At 41.7% G+C, this 25,179-nt stretch overlaps 1 protein-coding gene across 1 annotated transcript in view; it reads right to left on the reverse strand.

The window, feature by feature from the left end:
- Positions 1-5,149: 5,149 nt before the first annotated feature.
- The window catches only part of NOS2 (nitric oxide synthase 2), a 59,551-nt gene continuing 39,521 nt past the window's right edge, over positions 5,150-25,179 (reverse strand). Inside the window, exons 19-26 of the mRNA XM_083170682.1 lie at positions 22,407-22,588; positions 19,538-19,701; positions 17,704-17,914; positions 14,824-14,911; positions 13,291-13,412; positions 11,423-11,568; positions 9,039-9,233; positions 5,150-5,221 (exon numbers count right to left, since the gene is read on the reverse strand). Of these exons, the coding sequence (XP_083026808.1) occupies positions 5,150-5,221; positions 9,039-9,233; positions 11,423-11,568; positions 13,291-13,412; positions 14,824-14,911; positions 17,704-17,914; positions 19,538-19,701; positions 22,407-22,588 (1,180 nt within the window). The remainder of the gene's footprint in view (positions 5,222-9,038; positions 9,234-11,422; positions 11,569-13,290; positions 13,413-14,823; positions 14,912-17,703; positions 17,915-19,537; positions 19,702-22,406; positions 22,589-25,179) is intronic.

The raw sequence follows: 25,179 nt of genomic DNA on the forward strand, positions 1-25,179 counted from the left end.
TGGGAAATTATTACCCAAAATGCCTGCACCAAATCTGCATATTGTGTTTGCGCTCAAGGTTTCTGTTTATGTCTGAGTGGCTCGTCTATTGCTGTATTAAATAAATCTTATGTATAATGTGAATTGTTTTTTAATGTCTTTAAAGCTCCTTTAGGCCTGTTGGAGAAAGAGCGCTATATGAATAAAATTGAAGTTATGGCTTTTGGGCTGCAATTCTTCAATGAAGACCACTTCTGGCCAGACTTCTCTGAACAGTAGATGGGTGTATTTGGGTCACACTTTTTTCTGCCATTTCTAAGCTGAAGGCACTGCTGGATTTCTTCTGATTTTGAAAGGAAGTAAGCATGATGTGTCTATAATCTGATACACTGTTTCCTTGGCTGCTTATTGCTGCTACGGTCCTCAACATTGCCTGTTTCTTTGTGCTATCTCAAAAGAGCTTGAACAGCACATATTGAAACCCTAATCTGCTTTGAAATCTTTGCCTGGGAGAGACCTTGCTAATGCAACATAACTATCCCCTTTCCCCCCTGAATAGATTTCAATATTCATGTCACATACCCCACACCCCTTATTTATCTTTAGCACTCCTAGCACCAAACCCCATAACTATAGTACCTTGTTTTTTATTGCTACGCTCAGTCTTGCCATGGTGTATAACCTGTTACAAGAAACTGTCTTCCACATCCTTTACCTCTGTAGCAGAGTTAGGCTGTCCATTACCCAGTTTTAAGCCTCCTACACAGCTGTTTTTGTTTTAATTAAGGACTGTGTTTCATCCTACATACAGTATGAAAAGGTTGATCATTCTCAGTGTTTTGGTATGGTCATTTAATCATACACTTGACTGTAATCCTCCGAACTCTCTGACTTCTTGCACATTGTACCTAAATGAATGTATGCTGTTTTGAAGACTAAGGGGGGTATTCAATGTGTAGGTCACGGCGTGACCCTGTCCCGTTCGCAGGTCTGCTCGACCAAGAACATGCAGCTGGGATTCAATGTCCTGCCTGCAGTGGGATGAGAAGGGGGTGTGGCCGTGAGTTGCGGCCAGGAAGAGGTGAGCTGCAGACGGCAGCTCGTCACTTCACTGCCGTTCATGGCAGAACGAGCCTGACAACTTGTGAAGTTGGGCTTGTTCTGCCGAGAAACCCTGCTCATTGCTGTAGGGGTCGACAGCATTGAATAGGGCCCAGCGGCCATCTCCGGTTGCCAGCGATTGAATACCCCCCTAAGGGTGGTCCCACCAAATATCTATTTGATTTAGATTTATCTTCTGTTCATTCACTTCACGTATTTTGTTAATTGATAAAAATAAACTATAAAAAATTTGAAAGCACACTTTCTTTGTAGCATTTTTTCCACATCTGCCTAAAGGTGCCCATACACATTACAATTATTGTATACAATATTGTATACAATATTGCATCTCATCGCATCTTGGTTTTGAGAAGAGATGAAATCTAGTACAAAAAGTATGTGCTGCACATACTTTTTGTACTAGATCTCATCGCAAAACCGAGATGCGATATTGTATACAATAATTAGAACGTGTATGGGCACCTTAAACCTTATGGTGATAGTCTACATTCTGACTCAAAAGATACCTCTGTTATGCCTACATACTAGCGCAAACCTGTGAGTTTAATGTGTGTGGGGCAACCCTAATCACATTTCAATATTTTTCCAGGTGGAGTTGATAAGAAATACAGTTTAAAGACAAAAGACTGAACACTTTCAAATTTGAACTTTATTGGAACATTATTTGTTATGTAACAAGATCACACAATTGGTTGTTTTTTTCTTCTCTCTTTTATGTTACCATTAACTGTTCATGTAAGCAGAACCCTCCAATTCACAGTGGAGTACTATTGTCTGTTTATTATTTTAAAGCGCATATCACTTCTATTTGGAATAAATTGAATACTTTATAGCAGTGGTGAAGTGTGCATAAGTTGCATTTATTTAGCGCACTGAAAAATGCAAAAGTTTCCTTGCAAAAGAAAAACGGCATAATTTAAATTATGAGAGAAAGTGAAGTAATATTGACATCTTTGTAAATCTTCAATTAGAAGTTTAGAAAAATAAATACATTTATAAATTGATTGTATATTTTAAGTCTTAATAGATATATGGTCAAAAGTTGTCACCCCTATAAATAAATGAAAATATACATACTCAAGATGTACATTGCTTAATAACACATGTAATAACCAACTGAACATAAAACAGGTCAAGTATAACATTGTTTCCATTTTTATAAATTATAAAATACAAAGTACATGATGATTTTCATGTTCTGGAAAAAAGAAATTCAGGCAGCATTTTCTTTATTTCATTTTTAAGATAATATTTATTATACAGAATAAACTGATTTTATATTTTTTTAAAGGCATGTTCTACATAAGAACATTTGTTGAAAATGTAAACTACTTTCTAGTAATACTACTGATGAAATATTATTAAAATAATTCATTCTATACAATAATAATAATTCTATACAATAATAATAATAAGAGTTCTGATAAAATTCAGATACATAATAGAATAGTATTACATTAAAGAGCATAGACCTTATTTTTCCACAGAACAAATTCTGGAGATACATTCTATGATGATATGGCTGATCCGGCTGATCAGCCGATTGCCAGATAATTGCTGCATATATGCTGGTAAATAATGCGGTAATATGGATTGGTCAGACATAGTGGATCATCAAGCATGTCCATCCAATTTTGGAAGTGGAAAACTGGCCTCAACAGGCAGTGTATGCCTTGATGCAGCCATTGGATATTTCTCCTGTTCCTTCACACGGGAAGGAACGGGAATATGTCTCCTCCCCAGGGTTAGTGTGCAGATATCAGGTGAGATCTCAGAGTGTTTGCCCTTGATATATGCAGTCTACATCATCCCAGGCTGTTAGACTAAATGTCTGTTGATCCGACAGGAATTTTATCTGTACATTTAGGCCCGACATAAATAAATTTAAGATTGGTCGGTCAGCCTCTAGACCAGCTGGAGGACTACCTTCCAAAAATGTACCGCCAAACCTTTGATATGATCAAACAGGAGCAGATAGAGATGTATACTGTAGAAAAATATTGTTTTAAACATTACTACTAGCATATAGTATGCTAAATCCATATACACAGTTAAGGCAGTATTACAAAAAAAAAAAAAAAATTCATGTATATGTGACCTAATAATTTAGGTAACTAAATAAGCAATATACCTCATTGGTACTTCTTGTCCCCGGTGATTTTTTTAGGCTCTTATCATGAAAATGAATTCTACTCACAAAATGGCTTCCGCCATTATTTTTTGCAGATTTTTCATGAATTATAATTTTTTTCATGTAGCAGTCTTTTAGAGACTTTTTTATTATTTTCTGAAGAAATATCATTTTCATTTTTAAATATTATGTGTTCTTACCTCTGAGCTGTTTCTAGCTAATGTAATTGATCCAGTATGCTAAGTAAAGGATATTTCAGCAGCATCCAAGTACTGTACTTTGGGGAGTCACTATAATAGGTATTTAGTTTTCGCTGGTATATACTGTACCTACACACAGACTTGTGGGTGATTTGTAAGGAACGTAGCATGTGTACAATATAAAAACAAAAATGTCCCCTTCTGAAATTGTTCCCAGAAGACATAATGCAAGTTAAGGGGAGGAGGTATTCTCTAGTTTGTTTGATTGAAGTATGTCTACTCCTGGATTGTATATAAAAAATACATATCTAAGAGCTTCATGAGCTTATCATAATCAACGATACATGACATAAAATTCTGATATTGGGGATAAATACTTTACTACATACAATACATCACGCCTCCTATATTTAGTTTTGTTAAAATCCCCCCCCCCCCCACAAAAACAAAAATGAATAAAAAAGGTCATAAAAAGAAAAACATTAATTCAAAATTTAAAGCACTATTCTGGATTATTTGGATCATTTTGCGTGCACTATTTCAAATATATAAATTGCCAGTGTGTTGAATTATACATTTCCATTATAATATATAAGTAGTGTTTTGTAATGCATTTGGGGTCTGCTTCATAGATGGACAGAAGTTCAATGGCGCATACAAGCAGCATTGAATTTCCATCTGACCTTAGTAGAAGAAACACCTCCTACATGTAGCTGCTATCCCATTGGTTGCAATGTTCCACACAGTTAGCCAGCTCAGTAAGTCTCAGCCAACAGAAGCAGGGGCTGCAAGGCCAGGAAGTCTGCGTGATGACACGCATAACCTTGATTACACCCTCCCCTTTTACAAGAAAGCTGCCCTCCCTCCAACCCCTCAATGCTGCTGCCCGTCATTCAGGGGCAGAGGTGAACTTTGGCCATCATTACAAACAGTGTCAGACTGCAGCATTGGTAAGTACCCATGCTCAATGGGGTGGACAGCTTCTATATGGAGGCTAGTCTAACCATTACAGAGTGCATGATTTGGCCCATTTTATATATATATATATATATATATATATATATATATATATATATATATATATATATATATATATATATATATATATATATATATATATATATATATATATAGTAAATGCCAATAGTACATGTATGATAATGTACCATATTAATAACAGCAATACATTGTAGAAAATGCTCTAGTCTTGTGCAATATAGTAAATATATGTATGATGTATAATTGTGTAATTCAAACACACAGTCTAGAACCTGACCCATAATGGACTGGGAGGGCTCCCAGATACTGTACTCCTGTGGGCCAGTCCAACATGGATCGCAGGGCACGGAACATGTTCAGAACAGGCCTTGTGTGACTGCTTATCTCTAAATTAGGGCCTTGGTGAACTGGCCAATGGCCAATACAATTTAAAAAATTAAAAATTACCTACAAATCAGCATAGAGTAATACAATAAAAAAATGTAAATGATAAAATAATAGGATTCCGAAATCGTCCAGTTATCTTGCATTGAATTACTCATCGCATTATGAATTACTTTGTCTTCTTATTACAGAATTAAATTCTTTTTAAAATATCCATATCTCATTATGAGTTGTATAATATGTAATGATGTTTAAAAATCTATACAATGAAATTTAATTTATCGTAGAAAAGTAAAAAGTTTTGTTGCAGCTCAAGTGACTTCAGTGGGTGGAATCAAAATCCGTTTTGTGGCCGTGGATGGTTGTAGGCGCCTCCAAATATATCTTCATGATAACGCATTTCGCTCTGCAAACCAGGAAAATAAATTATAATCTGCTTCAGATTCCATGTAGTTGTTAGTTGCAAAATTAGCATAAGACAATTTAACATCAGAATACATTCTAATTATATTTATGTTTGCAAGCTTAATCCAACCAGTATGGAATAGTAGGTCAGCGTTGTGTATGTTTTTGAGGTCAAGTAGTCTTGGTGGGTTGCATGGACTTCTAGTCATGTTAATGTGGTCAGGTAATACTGGGTACAATACCTTGTGGTCATGTCTATGTGATCAGATACATGAAGTAGAGGCAATGTCTTCTGGTCAATTTAAGGTAAGGAAAACCCCCTCATGATCATGTCTACATAGTAAGGTCATTTTGGGCAGTTGTAATGATCTATGTCTGTGCAAAATTTGTGAAATATTTTACAGTTTCATAAGTGGTGCCTGTAGTCTACATTAAGGGGCAATTCATTTAGTGACATTGGGGGGAGAATTTCTGTAGCTTTTGGTGTGAAAAATGCTTTCCGTGGCACTCCATCTTGTCATCATTAGAATCCCAATCTTTACCCTTGCTGATCTTTGCACAAAGTCTTAAAATCAGTATGAAGTTTGAAAAGCAGAAGAGATCAAGACCGTTTTTGCTGTACTTTCATTCCTGTCATTTAGGGAAAGAGCCATAGCCAAATTAAGGAGGGACGGATGACAACACAGGGGGTACTGTACCCCCGGCCTCCATCTGTCAGGGAGCTCCTCAACCAGAGCTCTCATGAATCCTGTCTCAGTGTGTAAGTAGTGCCAAGCAATCATTTTCTTGCACATATTTAGTGCCAGTTATATATCATGTCCCTAGTAGTGCCAGTTACAGATGTTCCCAGTAGTGTCAGTTACAGATGTTCCCTGTAGTGCCAGTTATAGATGGCCCCAGTAGTACCAGTAACAGATGTCCCCAGTAGTACCAGTTACAGATGTCCCCAGTAGTGCCAGTTACATATCATGTCCCCAGTAGTGCCAGTTACATATCATGTCCCCAGTAGTGCCAGTTACAGATGTCCCCATTAGTGCATTTTACAGATGTCCCCAGTAGTACCAGTTACAGATGTCCCCAGTAGTGCCAGTTAGAGATGTCCCTAGTAGTGCCAGTTATAGATGTCCCCAGTAGTACCAGTTACAGATATCCCCAGAAGGGCCAATTACAGATGTCACCAGTAGTGCCAGTTACAGATGTCCCTATTAGTGCCAGTTACAGATGTCCCCAATAGTGCGTTTACCAAAAAAAAAGTACATTCTGGAAACTATGGTTTCGGAATAATTTGGATAACGGATATCTGGATAAGGAATACTCAACCTGTATATATGATGTGAGAGTTACTCTTCTTTATAAATATATATAATGTGATAGAGTCTTTATTTACAAATGTATATCGTTATATAATCACTCTTTATGAATGTATTTTGTGTGAGGAAAATCACTTTTAAAGAATATTGATGTATTATAAGGGCTGACAAGGTCACTGCTGTAGTAATACCGGTTGAGTCTCCCCTATCCGTGTATTCCAAAAACTGAAATATTCTGAAAAATATATTTCAAGGGTTTTTTTTGTGTGTGCGCCCCCCCCCCCCCCCCCCCCACACCACACACCCCCCGCCACCTCTTTTTTCATTCTTACCTTGTTCCCGGTGTCCACGGCGGCCATCAGAATCCTCTTCAGCAGCATCCCCGGTCCCAAGGATGAATTGCACAAGTGCGCCGATTACGTCACTGGCGCTCCCACACACTTGCCCAACGCGCGCTTGAGACTGGAGATGCAGCTGAAGAGGATTCCGCCAACCAGGTACAGATGGTGCAGGCCTCTTCCTTGCTGGCGAATCGCCAGAACGTCAGCGCTGGCGATCCGCCAGCAGCCTGCCTCACCATCTGACTGAGACGCGCGTGCATCTCACGCGCACGCGTGTCTCAATCTTCGCCGGCGGGGCGACGTGAACCCTGTCCATCTCCACCTCAGGGAGACGGACAGGGTTAGGGGGGGGGGTGCAGGCAGGCGGCGGGGACCCCGGGTTACCGCCGACAAGCCGGCGGTGACCCGGGGGAGCGGCTGGAAGCGCCGTCAGAAAGGGACGCGCGCGCCTCTCGTGCTTGCGCGTCCCCTTCTCGCTATGCAGATGGCGCTGGCGGGGGATGGCGGCTGGCGTCGCCATCCCTGCCAAGAGGGGACCTGCCTCATCTGTAAGTATGAATATTCCAAAAATCTGGAAAAATCCCTTATCCAAAATGCACATGGTCCCGAGTATTTCGGATATGGGATACTCAACCTGTAATAACCCTCTATTTTAAAGTGAAATATATATTAAAGTTATGTTTTACTTACTGTAACCTTTACATTGTCTAAAAAAGAAGGAATCTTCTTGCTGCAATTACTAATCCGTTTCTAATTACAAAGTATTTGATTCCAGGAGCTCCTTCAGATATTACCTTTACATACTTGTTTTTTGATATGCTGGTTACTATATACACATTTTTTTACCAGTCTTGCGCAGGGTAATATACTTGTTCTCTGCTACCATAAAAGTACACTACTGACACACTTACCCAGGGTAGGGGAGGGTGCTTAAAGGAATTTACCCATAACCCTTTCAGTGCCCATGTTTCTGTGAGACATCCTCAAAATATCCACTAAAAATGCCAGAGACTGTTCTTTTAGTATAAATAAAGGTACTTGTTTCCTAGAACGGCCACAATCGGTGGTAATCGTGTACCTTAACTTAAGGTACACGATTACCCCCGATGGACCCGATTTAATTTGAAATCAGGTCCATTTTGCCGGCAAAGGCAAAATCGGGTCCATCGCGTCGGTCGGGTGCATTAACATGGCACGCGACGCGACCGACGCGATGCACCTGATTTTGTCATAGGGTTCAATGTTAAAATATTTTGAACATTGTAATCGGGAAAAAAATGGGAAATGGGCCAATATGGCCTATTCTCATTGTATATGCCCCCCCCCCCCCCATTGTGAACGTCACCCCACGATTGACGCCAACCCGAAGCGTAGCGAGCCCGCGAGGGGCGGCGGTACGCGTCCTCCGACCTTTTCATACCCCTACTATCCACGTCGGCGTGGAGTCGAGATTATAAAGTGTGGCGAGCGCAGCGAGCCACCGAGCCCGAAGCGTGGCGAGCGGACGCGTATACCTGTGAAGTTATACGCGTCCCCTCGCGGGGCTCACCACACTTTATATTCTCAACTCCACGCCGACGTGGATAGTAGGGGTATGAAAAGGTCGGAGGACGCGTACCGCCGCCCCTCGCGGGCTCGCTACGCTCGCCACGCTTTGGGTTGGCGTCAACCGTGGGGTGCCGTTGAGGGGGTTAAAATTGGGGTCTGGGGAGACTTTTACATTGAATCCAATGTAAAATAGGGTCCCAGGGACCCTATTCACATTTCAATCAATGTAAAAATCGGGACCATCGCGTCGGTCGCATCGCATGCGATTTGGTCGCATGCGATGCAATCGATGCGATGCGACCGACCCGATCAACATCGGTGTGGCCATTCTAGGAAACAAGTACCTAAATAAATATAAATACAGCCAAGTCAATTCATTGAAGGCGAGTTAAATATTGCACCAAAAAAAGGGACAGTCACTGCTGGCGTTTTTAGCGGGTACTTTGAGGATCTCTCACAGCAATATTGGCACTCAAAGGGTTTAGGTTTATAAAAATGTGTATACTACAAATGGTAAACTAATACCGATAACAATTTCATATAGATTGCGCATGGTTCATTATTAGTCCACCATTCATTCATGTTTGGATATTATAAAGCTCAGTAATATCCAGTATACCTTAAGCTGGGAGAAACAGTTCTCCGCATCTTCCTCACTCAGCTCCTTCTTCCTTGCAATAATCCACTTCAGTGTTGCAGCCACATCTTTGGCCATCTCTAAGTTCCCACATACATACACATGTCCTTCTTCTCCAAACACAGTCTTGTAGACTATATCTTCAAGGTTTTTCTTGAGAATGTCCTGAACATAAGTCTGGATATAAACGACATAATGATAATACAGTATATAAGAAATAATGCACTTTCATTGACCTGTTTCTGCATTGCCAACTCGTATGTGATATATATATATATATATATATATATATATATATATATATCTCATTTATGTTGCTTCTGTTATGGGCCTGGTAAATATATAAAAGCAATATGACAACTAGAATTAAATACTTAAATTTTAGGTCAAATATTAGTAAAATAAACCAAAAGTATCAAAACTACTCTAGTAGTATATTTAACTATCTTTACCTGTTTGGCAGATCCCTGAAGGAGTAAAATAGCTACTGAAGATGTTCATGAAACAATACATTTTATACTACACTCATGTTAAATTTACCCAAACTGAAATTCAATTGAGAGATAACAAGTTTACTATCGCTGTGTTATTTATCTTATTAATATATATTTACTACTACTATTCAGTTCTAATTTTAACCCTTTGGGTGCCAAGTGCATTTGTCAAAATAGATATGAAATTGCCATGCAAATAACCTGTAATGTTTTCCTTGTATAGGAAATATACTGTTTTTTTTAAACTACATTTTTAATTTGAATTTATATAACAAATGAGAGCGATGCTGCCATTTTTAGTGGATATGTTGCGCATCTCTCCCAGAGATGTTGGCACTTAAAGGTTAAGAATACAGGTCACACACAATTCTTAATACTGACCAACATATCTCTTTTTAACCAACAATGAGGGTCTTCTCTATTTACCTCACTTATTTTTACACTGCTTTCAACTAATGTGAATCAATAACTTGATCATGTTAAAAATGTCTTATCATTTTGTATTGAATAGCTTTGGAAAATAGGTTTGGGAAATGAGTGGCTAAAGCACTGTGGAGCCTTATTCTTGTTCACTCTTAGGCAGGTATTCAATGATATTTTTCACCCTGTGCAGCGAATCCTGTTTCATATTCGCTGCACAGTCGCCATGTTACGGAGGGCTGGAGCATTCGCTGCCAGCCCTACCTCTCCCCCTATTCAACGCCACTGGGGCTCGCTGCCCCTGAAGGTGAATTTTAACCCCCGGCGAATGCCGCAGGGAGCCAGGGGGATGGCACAAGGCAAGGAAGATGGAAGCCTCCCTGCCTGCGCCGGAATGTGTGGGGGAGAAGGAGGGCTCCCGGGGACACAGGCAGCAGAAGCTGCCCCCCGGGAGAGCTGGCAGGGGATGCGGTGGAGGGAGACGCTGCACTGGTCCCGCTCATATGTAATGAGCGGGACCAGTGTGTCGTGAATATATAATGAGCGGCTCTCCCTGCTGACGTCATGCGTAAAATAAAAAAATAAAAATAAATATATATTCATGTGCTGCAAGCACATAAATCCAAATAGCATGCCCCTTCAGATAATAAAATTACTAATTTTTTTACACCAAAAAAATAAATAAATAGGGTGATAGGGTGAATCAGATTTTTAGTGAAAAAGATTCACCGTAAATAGTGAAAACCGCCCGATTCGCCGAAAAAAAATGGTGAATCAGGAGCATTGAATACTGCCCTTAGAGGCCATTCTTTCTCAAAAGGACAAAACCGTGTGCACTGCAGGGTGGGGGGGGGAGGGGGAGGGGCAGATGTAATATGCAGAGATAATTAGATTTGGGTTATTTTGTTTGTGTGCAGGGAAAATACTGACTGCTTTATTTTTACACTGCAATATAGATCTCACTATGAAGAGAAACACCCACCCAAATCTAATTCTCTCTCCACATGTTATATCTGCCCCACATGTAGTGCACATGGTTTTGTCCATTTAAGAAGGAATTGGCCTCTAAGAGTGAACCAGAACAAGGCCGTGTCCTGACAGGAGCAGGACATGAATCTTATTCTGCATTAATATAAAATGAGTGTGTGATGCATTACAATAGTACCGGTGCAAGTCCCCCGCCCGCAAACGGTGCACGGGGGTGGGGGGTGGTAAGGGTGGGGGCAGCGTTGATTCACGGGCGGGATGGGGGGGGGGGGGGGGGATCACACAGACTCACCTGCTCCCCGCTCCCTGCTTTCTGGTACCACTCTATGGTACATCGGTGGCTCAGTACCGCCCTCCAGTGGCCGGCACCCTAGGCAAATGCCTAGTCCTGCCTAGTGGTGAAGCCGGCCCTGCTGGTGCATAGCATTCAGCTAATACACATATGTGATATAATTTACTTCTCACCTTTACTTGTCCTGGCTCCCGGGAATAAGCAGTGAATACATCGTTTAAAATGCCTTTCCCTTTCATGTACTCCTTCTCCTCTTTGTAGATTTCATCTCCTCCTGATTGACAACCTGCCAGCAATATCATAGAACCAACCTTTGTTCCTATAATGAAACCATAGTTTTAAATAGTAATTTATATATGTAAAGAGTCCTAATATATACTGTAACTATGGCACTAACTTTGTAGTAACACTACACTACAAATCAATCTGGCAAGGCCACTTCTAAAAGTGCGCTTTGCCTTGTAAATGATTGCCACTTTGAAAATACAAGTAATCTTGGCCAAAATCCTTGACCTCTACCAACTTGAAACCTATTACATTTCTCTGAAGGTCTGCTGACCTACAGTTTGTACTCCCCTGCTATATAGAACTGTGCCTTCTACACTTAGAAAAACTGAATAACAGTACCCAAATGCAAAGGCCAGTGCTTCTCAAATCCAGTACTCCGCACATTGGCCCTTATTCTGGTTCACTCGCAAAGGCAAATTCCTTCTCAAATGGACAAAACCATATGCACTGCAGGTGGGGCAGATGTAACTCCTTCAAAGTGAGATGTATATTGCAGTGTAAAAATAAAGCAGTCAGTATTTTCCCTGCACAGAAACAAAATAACTCTCTCTGCACATGTTACATCTGCCAACCCTGCAGTGCATATGGTTTTGTCCATTTGAGAAGAAATTTGCCTTTGCGAAAGAATCAGAATAAGGGCCATTGTACACATCTCCTTGCTGGTGTACAGGTGTGTCCTTTACTGTCTGATTGACACATTATTAAAGATCCACAGGTGGAGATAATTATTTCACTTGTGACTCTTTGAGGACCCCTGTTATACCATTTTTTCCACTGTCTTTAAAATCCAGATTTTTTGCATGTGAACAAGCATAAACCCAGGATTTTAGTCAACAGAAAAGGAAAGTACCCAGGACTTTACCTGGGTCGGAGATGAGACCAGGGAATTTGATGGGTTAATAGACCTGGCAGTTTCCGGAGTCCACAGTGAAAAGGGAGTATACAGGTGCGTACACACGGGGGGAGATATATTGCTAGCAATATATTGCTGAGCAATATATTGCTCAGTGTCTCCTTTTCATCAGCGACCAGAGATGGTCGCTGATGAAAAGGAACCTCTGCCGGGGAAGCTGCAGAGGTAATCAGCTGGCTCCTGCGACCAGCGATTATAATGGGGCTGAAAACGGGAGCACGTACCCGACGATTTATCGCCGGGGCACACTCCCATCACTGGCAATATGGTCGCCGGCGACCATATTTCCAGCGATTATAGCCCATATCGCTGCCGTGTGTACACGGCTTAAGGGATACAAAGATTTTATTTGTGTACCATTGGTTTGGGATTGATTTAATCCAGTATAAAGTACCCACCAATAATTTTCCAAATGACACTATAGGTGTGTACACACGGGGCGATATATCGCCTGGAGATATATTGCCGGGCGATATATCACAGAGCGATATATCGCTCAATGCCCCCTTTTCATCGGCGACCAGAGATGGTCGCTGATGAAAAGAAACCTCTACCGGCGGTGCCGCAGAGGAAATCAGCTGGTTGCAGGAACCAGCGATTAGAACGGGGCTGAAAACGAGAGCACGCACCCGGCAATTTATCGCCGGGGCACACTCCCATCACTGGAAATATGGTTGCTCTCAAAAGAAGAACATTCGCTGTGAATGACGCTGGAATTTTTAGCAGATATTTTGGGGATCTCACAGCCACTTTGGCACTCAAAGGGTTAATGTAATGTGTCCTTTTCACACGAGTGTATATTATGGTAAAGAATTTGGACTAGCATTCTGTATGTCCTACCTTTCTTTTCTAGGTCGTATAATCTCTGTTGCCAGAATGCTCTGAAGGGAGAAATTCCTGTTCCGGGGCCAATGAGAATGCATGGTGTTACAGGGTTCTCTGGCAAATGGAATGTGTTTGTGCTGTAGAATAAATGCATAACTAAGTATTATAAAAATAGCAAAAATAAATAAAAGCTAACATACCAGGGTGCCCCAATGCAATTTTTAAGAATAGGATGAGGCGGCACTCTGTGGACTTTATATAAGTAGCATTGTAGTCAAAATGATCCTGTGCAGCCATTGTGGAGAATCAGGTAAAGTAGAAAGGGCAATGTGGGTACTGCTGGAATGCATATGAGTGAAAAGCTAATAGGCACAGGACATGTGAGGAAAGCTGTGATAGGCAGGAGGGCATGTAAGGTATACATCTTGGGGGCAGTAGAATACTGAGGGAAAAGTTGTTTGGCTGGTAGGGGGTGTGAGAAAGTTGTTTGGCAGATATGTAGGAATATGAGGAAAACCTGGCGGGCCGAGGGGCATCTGAGAAAATGCTTGTGGGCACAGGGCAAATGACGATAGACTGGTAGAGAGAGGAGTGTAAAGCTAGTAAGCACATGAAGGCACAGCACAATAAATAGAGCAGCATTGCCATAACTAGACATTTTGGTCCCTTGTGCCATAAAAATAATTTGTGCCCCCCCAACACACACACATATTCCAAGCAGGGATAGTGGGCACCGCAGGATTAGTGAAGTACAATCAAATGGCACACACCACTATTAATTATGAATAATATGAAATCAATGTAATCTATAATTGTGCCGCACAGCCTATTTTTACTAGATCAAAAGGAGGGCAATGCTGCTCAGTGCAACATGGCCCCCGCTCCCCCCTCCACCCCCACCCACACATACAGGCCATTCCTCCTTCCCTGCCAGTCAATACTGGAACCCTGCAGGTCCCGGTGGCTGCCGGTATAAATTCGATATCGGCATCTGCCAAATTGCACCGTGTTTACACTCTTACATTGTAGCTGCTGCTCTCTGTGCACTGGCATCCTGATCTCCTAGGAACAGTGTGCCCTGTGGCCTTGCTCTGGCATTATGACCTCCTAGCAACAGCAGTGACCAGCGAACCCAGTGGCTGTGCTCCAGCATCCCGTTCTAGTGATGGCTGGGCCCCAAAAGATGTGGTAAGCAGCTCCTAACACAGCTAATCTGCTCCTAACTGCCTATGTTGGAAAAATGACAGATAGGAACTGGTTGGCTGGTACTTTATCTCCATCAGCTATATCTCTCTCAAAGGCTTTCCCCCACCTACCATAGGTGCAGGGGGTGCAGCTTCTATGGGGCCCAGAGCTAAAAGAGGTCCCACTTTGGCTGTCAAAGTATCATGTGCTGTATACATTTTCAGCATTAGTTGATAAATAGGGGCCCTTACAAACTTTTGCTATGGGGCCCACATGTGTCTAGTTACACCAATGATCTTCCCCTATGGCATTGTATGGTTGAGTACAGAGTATTTACCAGTGACCACTATAATCTGTTCATACCTTCGTATAAAACAGGGAACCACTTCATTGATAAGCATAGTGTTGAACCACGTACTACACACTCCATGGTGAACTGTACCATGACCTCCTAAAAAGAAACAAATAATTTAACACAGAGCAATAAGCATGTCTTATGTAAATTCAACATTGGATGATATACCTGTCAATCAATTTTTTCTAAATCAATTCATTCACCTATTGTTTTAGAATCACACCTACAGATGGGGCTGCACTAATCATTGCCGCCAGATCACCATCCGCAGGTTTCTGGCAGATGGCGACCTGGCAGACGGGGACGGGACATGGGCGTCCATTGCCAAGAATGGGGCACGCGAGCGTCTTGTGTGTGCGCCCCATTCTGACGGAGCATGGCGGACGTTGCAATGGAAACCGCTCATATGACAGCGACCCCATCTGTATCTGTAACAGCAATGTCATATTTTTTGGGAAGATTTGTTTTATGGTAGTTTTCAATGGCCTGATATATCAATGGTACAGTACTTTCATATTCAATTAGACTCTATTTTGTTCAGGTGCCAGGATTTACAGTACAGTTGTTCCCGATGCTTAATAAATTTAGATATCATTTACAATTTTAACATTAAACTTAATATGATTTACATCTACAAACTCAATCTGACTTTTTGAATGGGTTGCTGCATATAGATTATTTTTTTTCAAAGTTGTTTTTTTTGCAAAAAAAAAAAAAATGAAATACAATAATAAAACATTTCTTTAAACAATATTGTAATTTGCAAACATTTTCAGTTTTTACTTCCTTCACATTCAGTGTCGATGTATGGCCACGAATTCAAAGGTTACACAGTGAGGATTTTGTACGGAAACAATCTTCATTCAACAATAACATACAATTTTTGAACATACAAGAGATTAATTTTGCTGCATATAGATTTTAAAGGCAAAGCCTCCCGCAAGCAATAGTAGGGAGTCACCTGACACAAGATACATTTAATTAACTTAAAAATGGACACAATTATGTAATCAAAAAGCCAGACCCACTACACTTGTCACAGTTTTAAAAGCTGTGCACAGCCTCAATCCAAACAATAAAAAAAACACTTGACATTTGTAATTGATGAGTTTTAAAGGTGCATACACACCTGGCGCTTTTACCCAGTGTTTATCCCAAGCAATCATGTGAAAATCGCTGGCTGATAAATTGTTCAGTGCATGTACACTGAGCGATTTCACCCGCCCCACCGATTTTAACAGAGGGGGGGGGGGGGGGGTGTGTGTTCGGAAGTTAACTCCTTTCCACAGTAGGAGACTGCGGAAAGTGGTTAATTCGGCCTGTAAAACCGACTGACGGACAGAGGCGACCAGCGATGATGCTGGAGCGCACATCAGCGCTCACCGTCCATCACCTGGCTGTGGACCCTAGGAGATTTTGAGCTCAAAGAAGCTCAAAATGGGAAAACCGAGCTACTTTCAGCTCACAATCGCCTGATGTATTTGGGCCTTCACACTGGCCAACAAAAATACTTTGACAAATAATGCAAACATTCTTTGTTTTTAATACATAACACAGATTTAAGTATTAATGGTGTATTTTGTGAGCGCAGAGTCTCCTTGTTATTTGTTCATGCAATGTGGAAATACAGTATGTTCTCTCGCCACGCTTTGTGCTACGCTCGGCACAGGTTAATATTCCCAATCAGAGTCCACAAGGCTGGTAAATAATGAAAAAGTTGAAAAAATGTAAAATACAAAAAGTTTGATTCAACCATATGTGTGTCAGATGTGCAAAATATCCACTAAAAATGCCGGTGTCGCTCACGTTTGTTCAATTAATAAAAAAAAAGTGTAAAAAAAAAAAAGATTATATTTCCTATAGAAGGTAAACATTACAGGTCATTATGAGGAATATTCACACCTATTTTGAAATTTATTTGGCACTCAAAGGGTTAAGCACTGTCTAACTTTTTACCTGTGACCCTTTTGAACTTTTGCATGCCAACCAGTTTTAGATCTATCAACTGAATGCTGTGTATCAATTACTTTTTAGTTTATTCAATGTTTATGGTCACATCTTTTTTTCAGTTAATTCAATCCTACTTGTGACATCACCTGATTTCAGGTGACATCAGGTGATGTGACCACACAACTTGTACTTGTATGGAATACAAGAGATGACCATGAGGTACCAGTAGATGAAATCAACTGCTGATACTTCACAAGTGGTGCTAAAAACTAGAGATGTGCAGGTTCTGATTTACTCTGATTTCAAAGCAGGATCTTATTGACTATCCCAAATCACATGACAGTTGTTGACAGTTGATAGCCAATAAGATCCTGCTCTGAAATCAGAGCCTGCACATCTCTAGTTTTTAGCACCACTTGTGAAGTATCAGCAGTTGCTTTCAACTACTGGTACCACATGCAGGGCTGGCAACAGAAATCTTGGGGCCCGGTACACTCATATATCTGGGGGCCCAATACCCCGCCCCCTTGAACAGAACATTTTAGTACACTTCATATTGAAAAAATTAATATTCACTAATACCGGAGGGGGGTTCCAGGCAAGTACCCTTACGGGTATCCAGGCGGGTACCTTTATAACCCATTGCTAGGCGCTGCACTGCTGCAGTTATGTTTACAGCCCCTGAGCCCATCAGAACCTTGGGGCCCCTCACAAGCTTGGGGCCCGGTACAGGTGTCCCCTTTGACCCCCCCTGTCGCCTGCCCTGACCACATGGCCATCTCTTGCATTCAATACAAGTACAAGTTGTGTGGTCACATCACCTGATGTCACCTGACATCAGGTGATGTCACAAGTAGGAGCCTGCACATCACTACTAAAAACAGTGATGGACCTGTTGATTGCCTTGGTCTAAAGAGCAAGCGCTGACAACCAATTACCTTTAGTTCTGTAGTTTACAACAGCAACTGTCAGGTGAATCTCCCCAGGTGTCAGGTCCTTTGAGGAGCTTACAGAGTAGTACCGTGCCTTGAGTGGAGGCAACTGAGTTAACAGAAATGTAGCAGTCACTTCTAGAGATTTAAACTCTTCCAGTACCTCAAGGAATGTTGGGTAGTTATAGGACTTCCACGCATTGTATTTATCTGTGTTCTGGAAGTATAAAGTAGGCCAAGAATTAACTTAATGGATAACAGCAAATGTACTGTAGGTTCTAAGTTACAATTAGGAGCAAATCAAAAACAACAAAAAACAAAAGCATTTACATTATGGCAAAAATGTGTAGCACTTGGAAAGGCCATTTCAATATATGCAGACAAATTATAAGGGGGAGGTTTGCTCATCTATAGATGTAGTGTACCAATAAAGTTTACCAGTATTTGTGGGCTGGCAGGGTACAGGGATGCATTTATCTTACTAAGGCAAATGGGCCCCTCCGCCTCTGCTGCACTACAGTATCTTCAAGGGAAAGATCTTAAAAAGATAGAACTGCACTCTGAAAGCAAAGGACATGCAATATCTTTGGGAAGCTGGTGCATGTGCTCTCTGGTACACGTGCTCCATCTTCACGAATATTAATGGAAAGATGGTGTTTGGAGGTGTGGGAACCCGTCTGCCTTCACATTGTAATTGCCCATATACACTGAACCATATAATCAATGTTCAAACACATACACAATGAACAATATCGGTAAACTATATCATAGCCAGGCAATGCTGAAAATGGGGATCATTGGCTCTATAGCAGGGGTTTCCAAACTTTTTTGAATCACGGCACCCCGAAGCATCAGAATGTTTTTTGCGGCACCCCTAGGCCAAAGGTTTCTCATTGGGAAAGTCAGAAACAAATATTAAGTTTAATAAATTGTGTTTACTGTATATCTCATCCTTAGGTCAGTTATTGTTTGTCCACAATTTGACTATTATATTGGACATAAATAACTTGAATTGGTCCTGGACCATCAATTCAGGGCAGCCCTGCAAGAACCACTGACCTATAGCCAAATTGACCTGCATTTTGTGAAGAAGGCAGGGGTCATTAATGATGCGCATGAGCAATAGATTTTACAATGTCCTTTTAGTGTGTATGGGGTTTTATTTAAGAATAAAGCAAATGTTCTACTTTTCGCTTTGCTCCTAACTCTACATACAGTAAGACACTGTGTATGCACATTTAATTCCAAAAATAAAAAATATGAAATATATCAGAATTGTATAACGGATAAGAAAGTGAATGTTAAGATATTCAAAAATGGTCCCTTAAGTTTATTAATTCGTTTGAAACTAATATTGACAATTTTTTTGTTTGTTTAAGAACGGTTATGGTGTTAGTCGAAAACATAAATAAAAAGGAAATTTGAAAAAAAAAAAAGAACGGTTACAGCATAGTGTAAATTAATTAATCTAATCAGAAATACATTAGGTCAGGGCCATGAAATTTGACTTCAGCATAATAACCAAGAAATGTTTGCATCAGTTTACGGTGTTTACGGTAACATGTCACAATTTCTCTATTACTGTGACTTGTGGAGTTATTGGGTGTTTATACATTTTTTTTGTCATAAAACCACTTTTCTTTTAAAAGTATGTTTGCAGAGTCCGAAGCATTTATGTAGTAAGAATGAGTGTGACCAGATAAAATGTGCTAGTAACTTTTAGGTATCCATGTATATATATATTCACAATACAAGACGATACAATTCCATAAATAGTGCAGCATTGTTTGTAAAACGAATGGCCCGTGTTAGGTGAAGAGTGAGTGGATTGTATACGTACAATGCACAAGTCTTCCAGTCTCTGTTTGTCTCTCACATCAGCCGCCAGCAGAGCTAATTTTTTCAGAAGTAACTGAGAAGGCGGAGTAGTTAAGTCTAGGAAGTAAGTCAGTGCCTGGAACAGTGAACAAGGAGGGATTTTCTCACTGACTGTCCAAAAGTTACCTGAAAATACAGGAAGGAGAGGAAATCTATCTGTATGCGTTCCAAAGTGTTCCTGACATGGTTTCTAATTCCCCTCTCTCAACGAAGTCTTGGGGAGTTTTTAACTAAGAACAAAAAGTTATGGCATGTCATCTGATCCTAAACATATTGCTTCCAGATCCAGACCTTATTTAGTATGATAGATTAATAATATAGTAGTTAGTGTTCTGCATGATAAAAAGATCATCTGTTCACATACTGCCAGATTTTCATTCCAACCAGCCTACTAGTTCGATACCATACATAGGGGGTTATTCAGCCCGGATCGATGCTGGGCAAAATTGCAGTTTGCTGCGGTTAGTTAGCAGTCGCCCACCAGATTGTAATCCTGTCCTGTGTGCTTGCAAATCAATCGCTGCTCAGAAAATCAATTCCCAACTCACTCACCATCGAATGATTTGGTATGAACAACCCCATTATATTGTAAGCTAGAGGTAAGATTATTAGACTCATTAAAATAAAAATGCAACTAAACGTAATAGGAACATTTCGGTTTGAACAGAGAAGGAGCAATCATGAGACAAAAATTAGGGAAGGCCCTGCTCGTAATAGATGGTGACTCCACGCAATCATGCCTGCACCCGAAGCCACCTTTCCTTCAGCATCAGATCATTACCCACAGATGTAGCGCCACTCATTCTTGGCCGGCGCCCACCAGATCTCTTTCACTGGCGGGACTTGGACGCACGTGCGTCTCACACGCACGCGCATCCCAGTATCGCTGCGGCTTGGCAGCATCTCCCTGCCCGTCTCCGCTTCAGGGAGATGCTGCCCAGTTCGGGGGGGGGGGGGGTCGGGCCGGCGAGGGGGACCGGCGGTGACGGCGGGGGAGGCAGCAGGGATCAGCGGCAGGCTACATTGCCCTGGCAGTAGCCGGCCGCTGGCAAGGGCTGGCGATAGAATCGCCAACCCCTGCAAGGACGGCAGCGGCTCCATCTGTTTGGTGCAGTTATAACTAATTTAATTAGCAATTAATAAGTATCACACACAACCTGATACTGTGGTTTGTATATTATTATTTAAGACTTTATAATAATACATACCATATACTGGGGCAGATGTATTAAGCGGTGATAAAGTTCCAGCCAATCAACTCTTAAATGTCATTTTTTAAACACTGCTGATTAGTTGGTGTGTTATCACCTTCCTCTTTATCACCTTATCAGGATTAATACATCTGCCACAAAGGGCATAATTCAGCATGGACCGCTAATCTGAGAAGTTTCAGTTGTCTGCGCGTAGATAGCCACCTTCCAGACAGAAAGAAAAAATGTCCCTTGCAAATTGAGAATGAATTGCGAAACTATCGCAGATCGCTACCCATGCACAGATCCATACGCAAATCCTGAAACATTGAAAGGACTTTGCAGTCTGTGGAAATGTGAGTAGGTGTGATGCTTCCACTAATCTGTGACTGAGACAGGCTGATCAAGCAACACTAGCACTGATGCCAGAGACCCTACCATAAAATGCCTTGGCAAGCCTGCATTTTTTTAATGACACACCAAGAAATTGGCAGATTACCACCCCATAATGCCAGCTTCCTGTCAATCAATTGTGAGGGGACTGCATTTACAATCCATATGCATTTTTTGGGTACTTATGTATTAGCCGGGTGCCCGGCTAAGCTACGCTGACAACGTACCTTAGGCTACGTTGTCAGTGTAGCCATTGCCGGGCGCCCTGCTAATATTTAACTCATGTAGGTGGACGGCGGAGCTTCGGCGGGTGGGCGGAGGGGAGATCCTGGCGGGCTGAAGGGTGGCCGCCGGAGCTTCATCGGCGGATGGCCGGAGGGGGGAGATCCTGGCGGGAGGTGGCCGGAGGAGACGCATACGCATCCTGGCAGCAATGTATGTAATTCAGTGTAATGCCGCTGGGGGAGCATCACATAGTTTCCCTGATCCCCCACCGGCACTACGCTAATTGCGTACATTGCTGCCGGCGGGGTCTGTCATGGCGGACGGGGAGCCGAGTGTCGGAGGAGGGGAACGCTGGCGCCGGGGACATCATTGAGTTAAGTATAATGCACTACACAGGCACACACACACAATACCCACTAACACAATCATATCTCCACTATCCACGTCATACCCCCATTATCCACGTAGGCGTGGAGTTAATTTTGTGAGCCCGAAGCGTGGTGAGCGTATTGCGCCCCACAAGGGGATGCATATGTATTAGCACAGCTCAAGTTACGTAATTTACGTAGTTTACGTAGGCAGCATAGTGGTGTATTGGTACTCTAAATACACCACTACACAAACTACGTAATGGGCGCCTTGCTAATACATAAGTACAATTTTTTGACACACTTTCCCCTCATACATGCGTGATGCTTATGTTATCAATGCTCCATTATTTGATATTTGCTCGATTTGTGAATTCACCGATTAGCGATCTATGCTAAATTATGCCCAATATTGTGTAAATTGTTATGGGAGTACAGCAGCAAAAACTGCTGCAGTGAGGAGAAAAATTAAAATCTCTCCATTTTTATAAAAGGAGATACAAAACCTTGGATTCTTTGATGACTAGTGTCGGGAAGTCATTATATCAAAGAGACAGCAGAATCATCCAGTGTTATTTATACAATGACGCAACAATTATCTAAATATACCATGAAGGGAAGTCAAGGCGTTCACCAAAACAAAACAGAGTCTTACCCTGTTGGCTGCGTGTCTCCAGTCGGATTTCCTGATTGCTGGGGGGTGCATCCTTCAGAAGCTTAATTATGCTTCTAACTAGCTCTGGCTGATTGCCAGGAAAAACACCAACATGTTCTCCTGGCAGATACTGAACTTCCTGGTAATTCTCGCTGGAAAGTTTCACTAGGAGGGTGGCACGGCTGGAAACAACAAGTAGGAACTCTTAATATGACTAAATACGTATACAGGATTTCCTTTTTCTCTACAGAATCAACAAAAGTTTTTTCGTGGGATTTAACTGTATCACTAAGTGCATTATAATTGTCTCATAATTAACAGTTGAATGTTTCATAAGAGAATAAAGTGTCAATTTGCTATTTGCCAATTTCAATATTTTATTTTTATCATTTCAAATAGGACCCATTAACTGAAGATTTAAGATCTCAGACTGTGCCAGTTCATGATTCTAACCATTAACTTATTTTGAGCATTGTTGTAATAGTCTGTTAATCACATGAATAAGTACAGCTTTGTCTGATAAGTCAGATAAAAGCTGGAACATAGGGCCTTATTCTAGTTCACTCTTAGAGGCAAATTCCTTCGTAGCTGGACAAAACCATGTGCACTGCAGGGGGGCAGATGTAACATGTGCAGAGAGAATTAGATTTGGGTGAGTTATTTTGTTTCTGTGCAGGGTAAATACTGGCTGCTTTATTTTTACACTGCAATATAGATCTCACTTTGAAGTAAAACCCCACCCAAATTTAATTTTCTCTCCACAAGTAATATCTTCCCCACCTGCAGTGCACATGGTTTTGTCCATCTAAGAAGGATTTTGTCAGAAAGAGTGAACTTGAATAAGGCCCATAGTCCCGGTACTCCACAGATTATGGTGTTAGTTATGACTATGCAGTGTTGTTCACTAAACTACAGTATGTTTGGCATATTACAATTAACATGTCAATTAATTTTATGGTATGTCTTTTACGCTCTGAGGGTACAAAGTGATTTCGGATATATAGTATATTTTATAAGGAAAATTGTGCTCAACCTGATACTGTATTTTGATATAGACAGCAAACAGACCAAGAGGGTATCACTATGAAAATAAAGGTTAGTCACATGAACCAGACCAGCGACAGGCGTGAACCACAAACTAAAGCCAGCGCAGTAGTGCTGGCCAGATGGGGATTTCGAGAGGACAGACCACCAATCGTAGTAGGCCCAGGCACAACAGGTCCTCTGTACATGATCTGCCTGAACCAAGCTATTCTGTATGACAAAGGTCCTTAATGGGTTTAAACATCGACTACTAAAGACTACTAATCAAGTGTACCTGTGTTTAATAAATTACTTACTGGCTTTTTACATTTAGGTGAGTGCCTATAATTTCTAAATCCTAACATTATTGTTATGTTGTTCCATCATTTTGAGGGGCTGGTAATTAGTATATATCTAGAGTATCAGACTATTTTTCATGGCATGCTATGGACAAAAGTTTCTTTAAGAAATGTATAAAAAAATATTAAGTCAATTGTATTAAAACATCATCCTTAGGTTCAGTTATGTGGTGACAGACCAGATTTGGGTACTTGTGTATTATCCGGGCGCCCGATTTTTTCATCGCACCTTAAAAAATCGCGTCGCATCGCTTACAATCATATCGCATGCGATGCGACGTGATTGGACCCGATTTTTCATCGCACAGGCACCCAGATGCCTGATTGTTATGTTCAATGCCCCCCAACACGATTTTTGATTGTACACCCACCCTGATGGGTGATTACTATGTTAAATGGCCCCCCATTGTTAACGCCACCCCAGTATCAACGCGAACCCGAAGCGCGGCGAGCGCAGCGAGCCCGCGAGGGGCGGCGGTACGCGTCCTCCGACCTTTTCATACCCCCACTATCCACGTCAGCGTGGAGTTGATTGTATATAGTGTGGCGAGCGCAGCGAGGGGACGTGGAATATATGTGAAGTAGTACGCTGCGCTCGCCACACTATATAGAATCAACTCCACGCCGACGTGGATAGTGGGGGTATGAAAAGGTCGGAGGACGCGTACCGCCGCCCCTCGCGGGCTCACTGCGCTCGCCACGCTTCTGATTGGCGTTAATACTGGGGTGGCGTTAACAAGGGGGGGGGGGGCATTTCACATAGTAATCACCCATCAGGGTGGGTGTACAATTAAAAATTGGGTATGGGGGTGCATTTAACATTGTAATCAGGCATCAGGGTGCCTGTACAATGTATTATCGGGTATAATCGCGTTGCATCGCATCGCATGCCACTAGTTAAGGCATGCGATGCGACGCGATATTAAAATTGTACACTCCTCCTGGGAAAGGCTCAAAATCGGGTACAATCGCATCGCATGCCTTAAGTAGTGGCATGCGATGCGATGTATCGGGCGCCCGGATAATACACAAGTACCCAGATTTGCTTCTGTGTGCCCATATATTTATTGACCATGAAAAATATGAATTGGTCCTTGACCACCAATCCAAGGCACCTCTGCAAGTGTCCCCCCAGAGTGCCTAGGCACACAGTATTTTTGGTACTTGTGTAATATCTGGGCGCCCGATTTTTTCAATGTATTGCATCGCACTACTTAAGGCATGCAATGCAGAATACATGTAAAGTAATCCGCGTCCCCTCGTGGGGCTCGCTGTGCTCGCCACGCTTCGGGCTCGGTGGCTCGCTGCGCTCGCCACACTATATAAAATCAACTCCATGCGTAGCTGGATAGTGGGGATATGAAATCACCCATGGCTGACTATACAATTAA

The sequence above is a fragment of the Crinia signifera genome, chromosome 2 (assembly GCF_055691185.1).
Source record: "Crinia signifera chromosome 2, ASM5569118v1, whole genome shotgun sequence".
In the NCBI taxonomy this organism is placed as follows: Eukaryota; Metazoa; Chordata; class Amphibia; order Anura; family Myobatrachidae; genus Crinia; species Crinia signifera.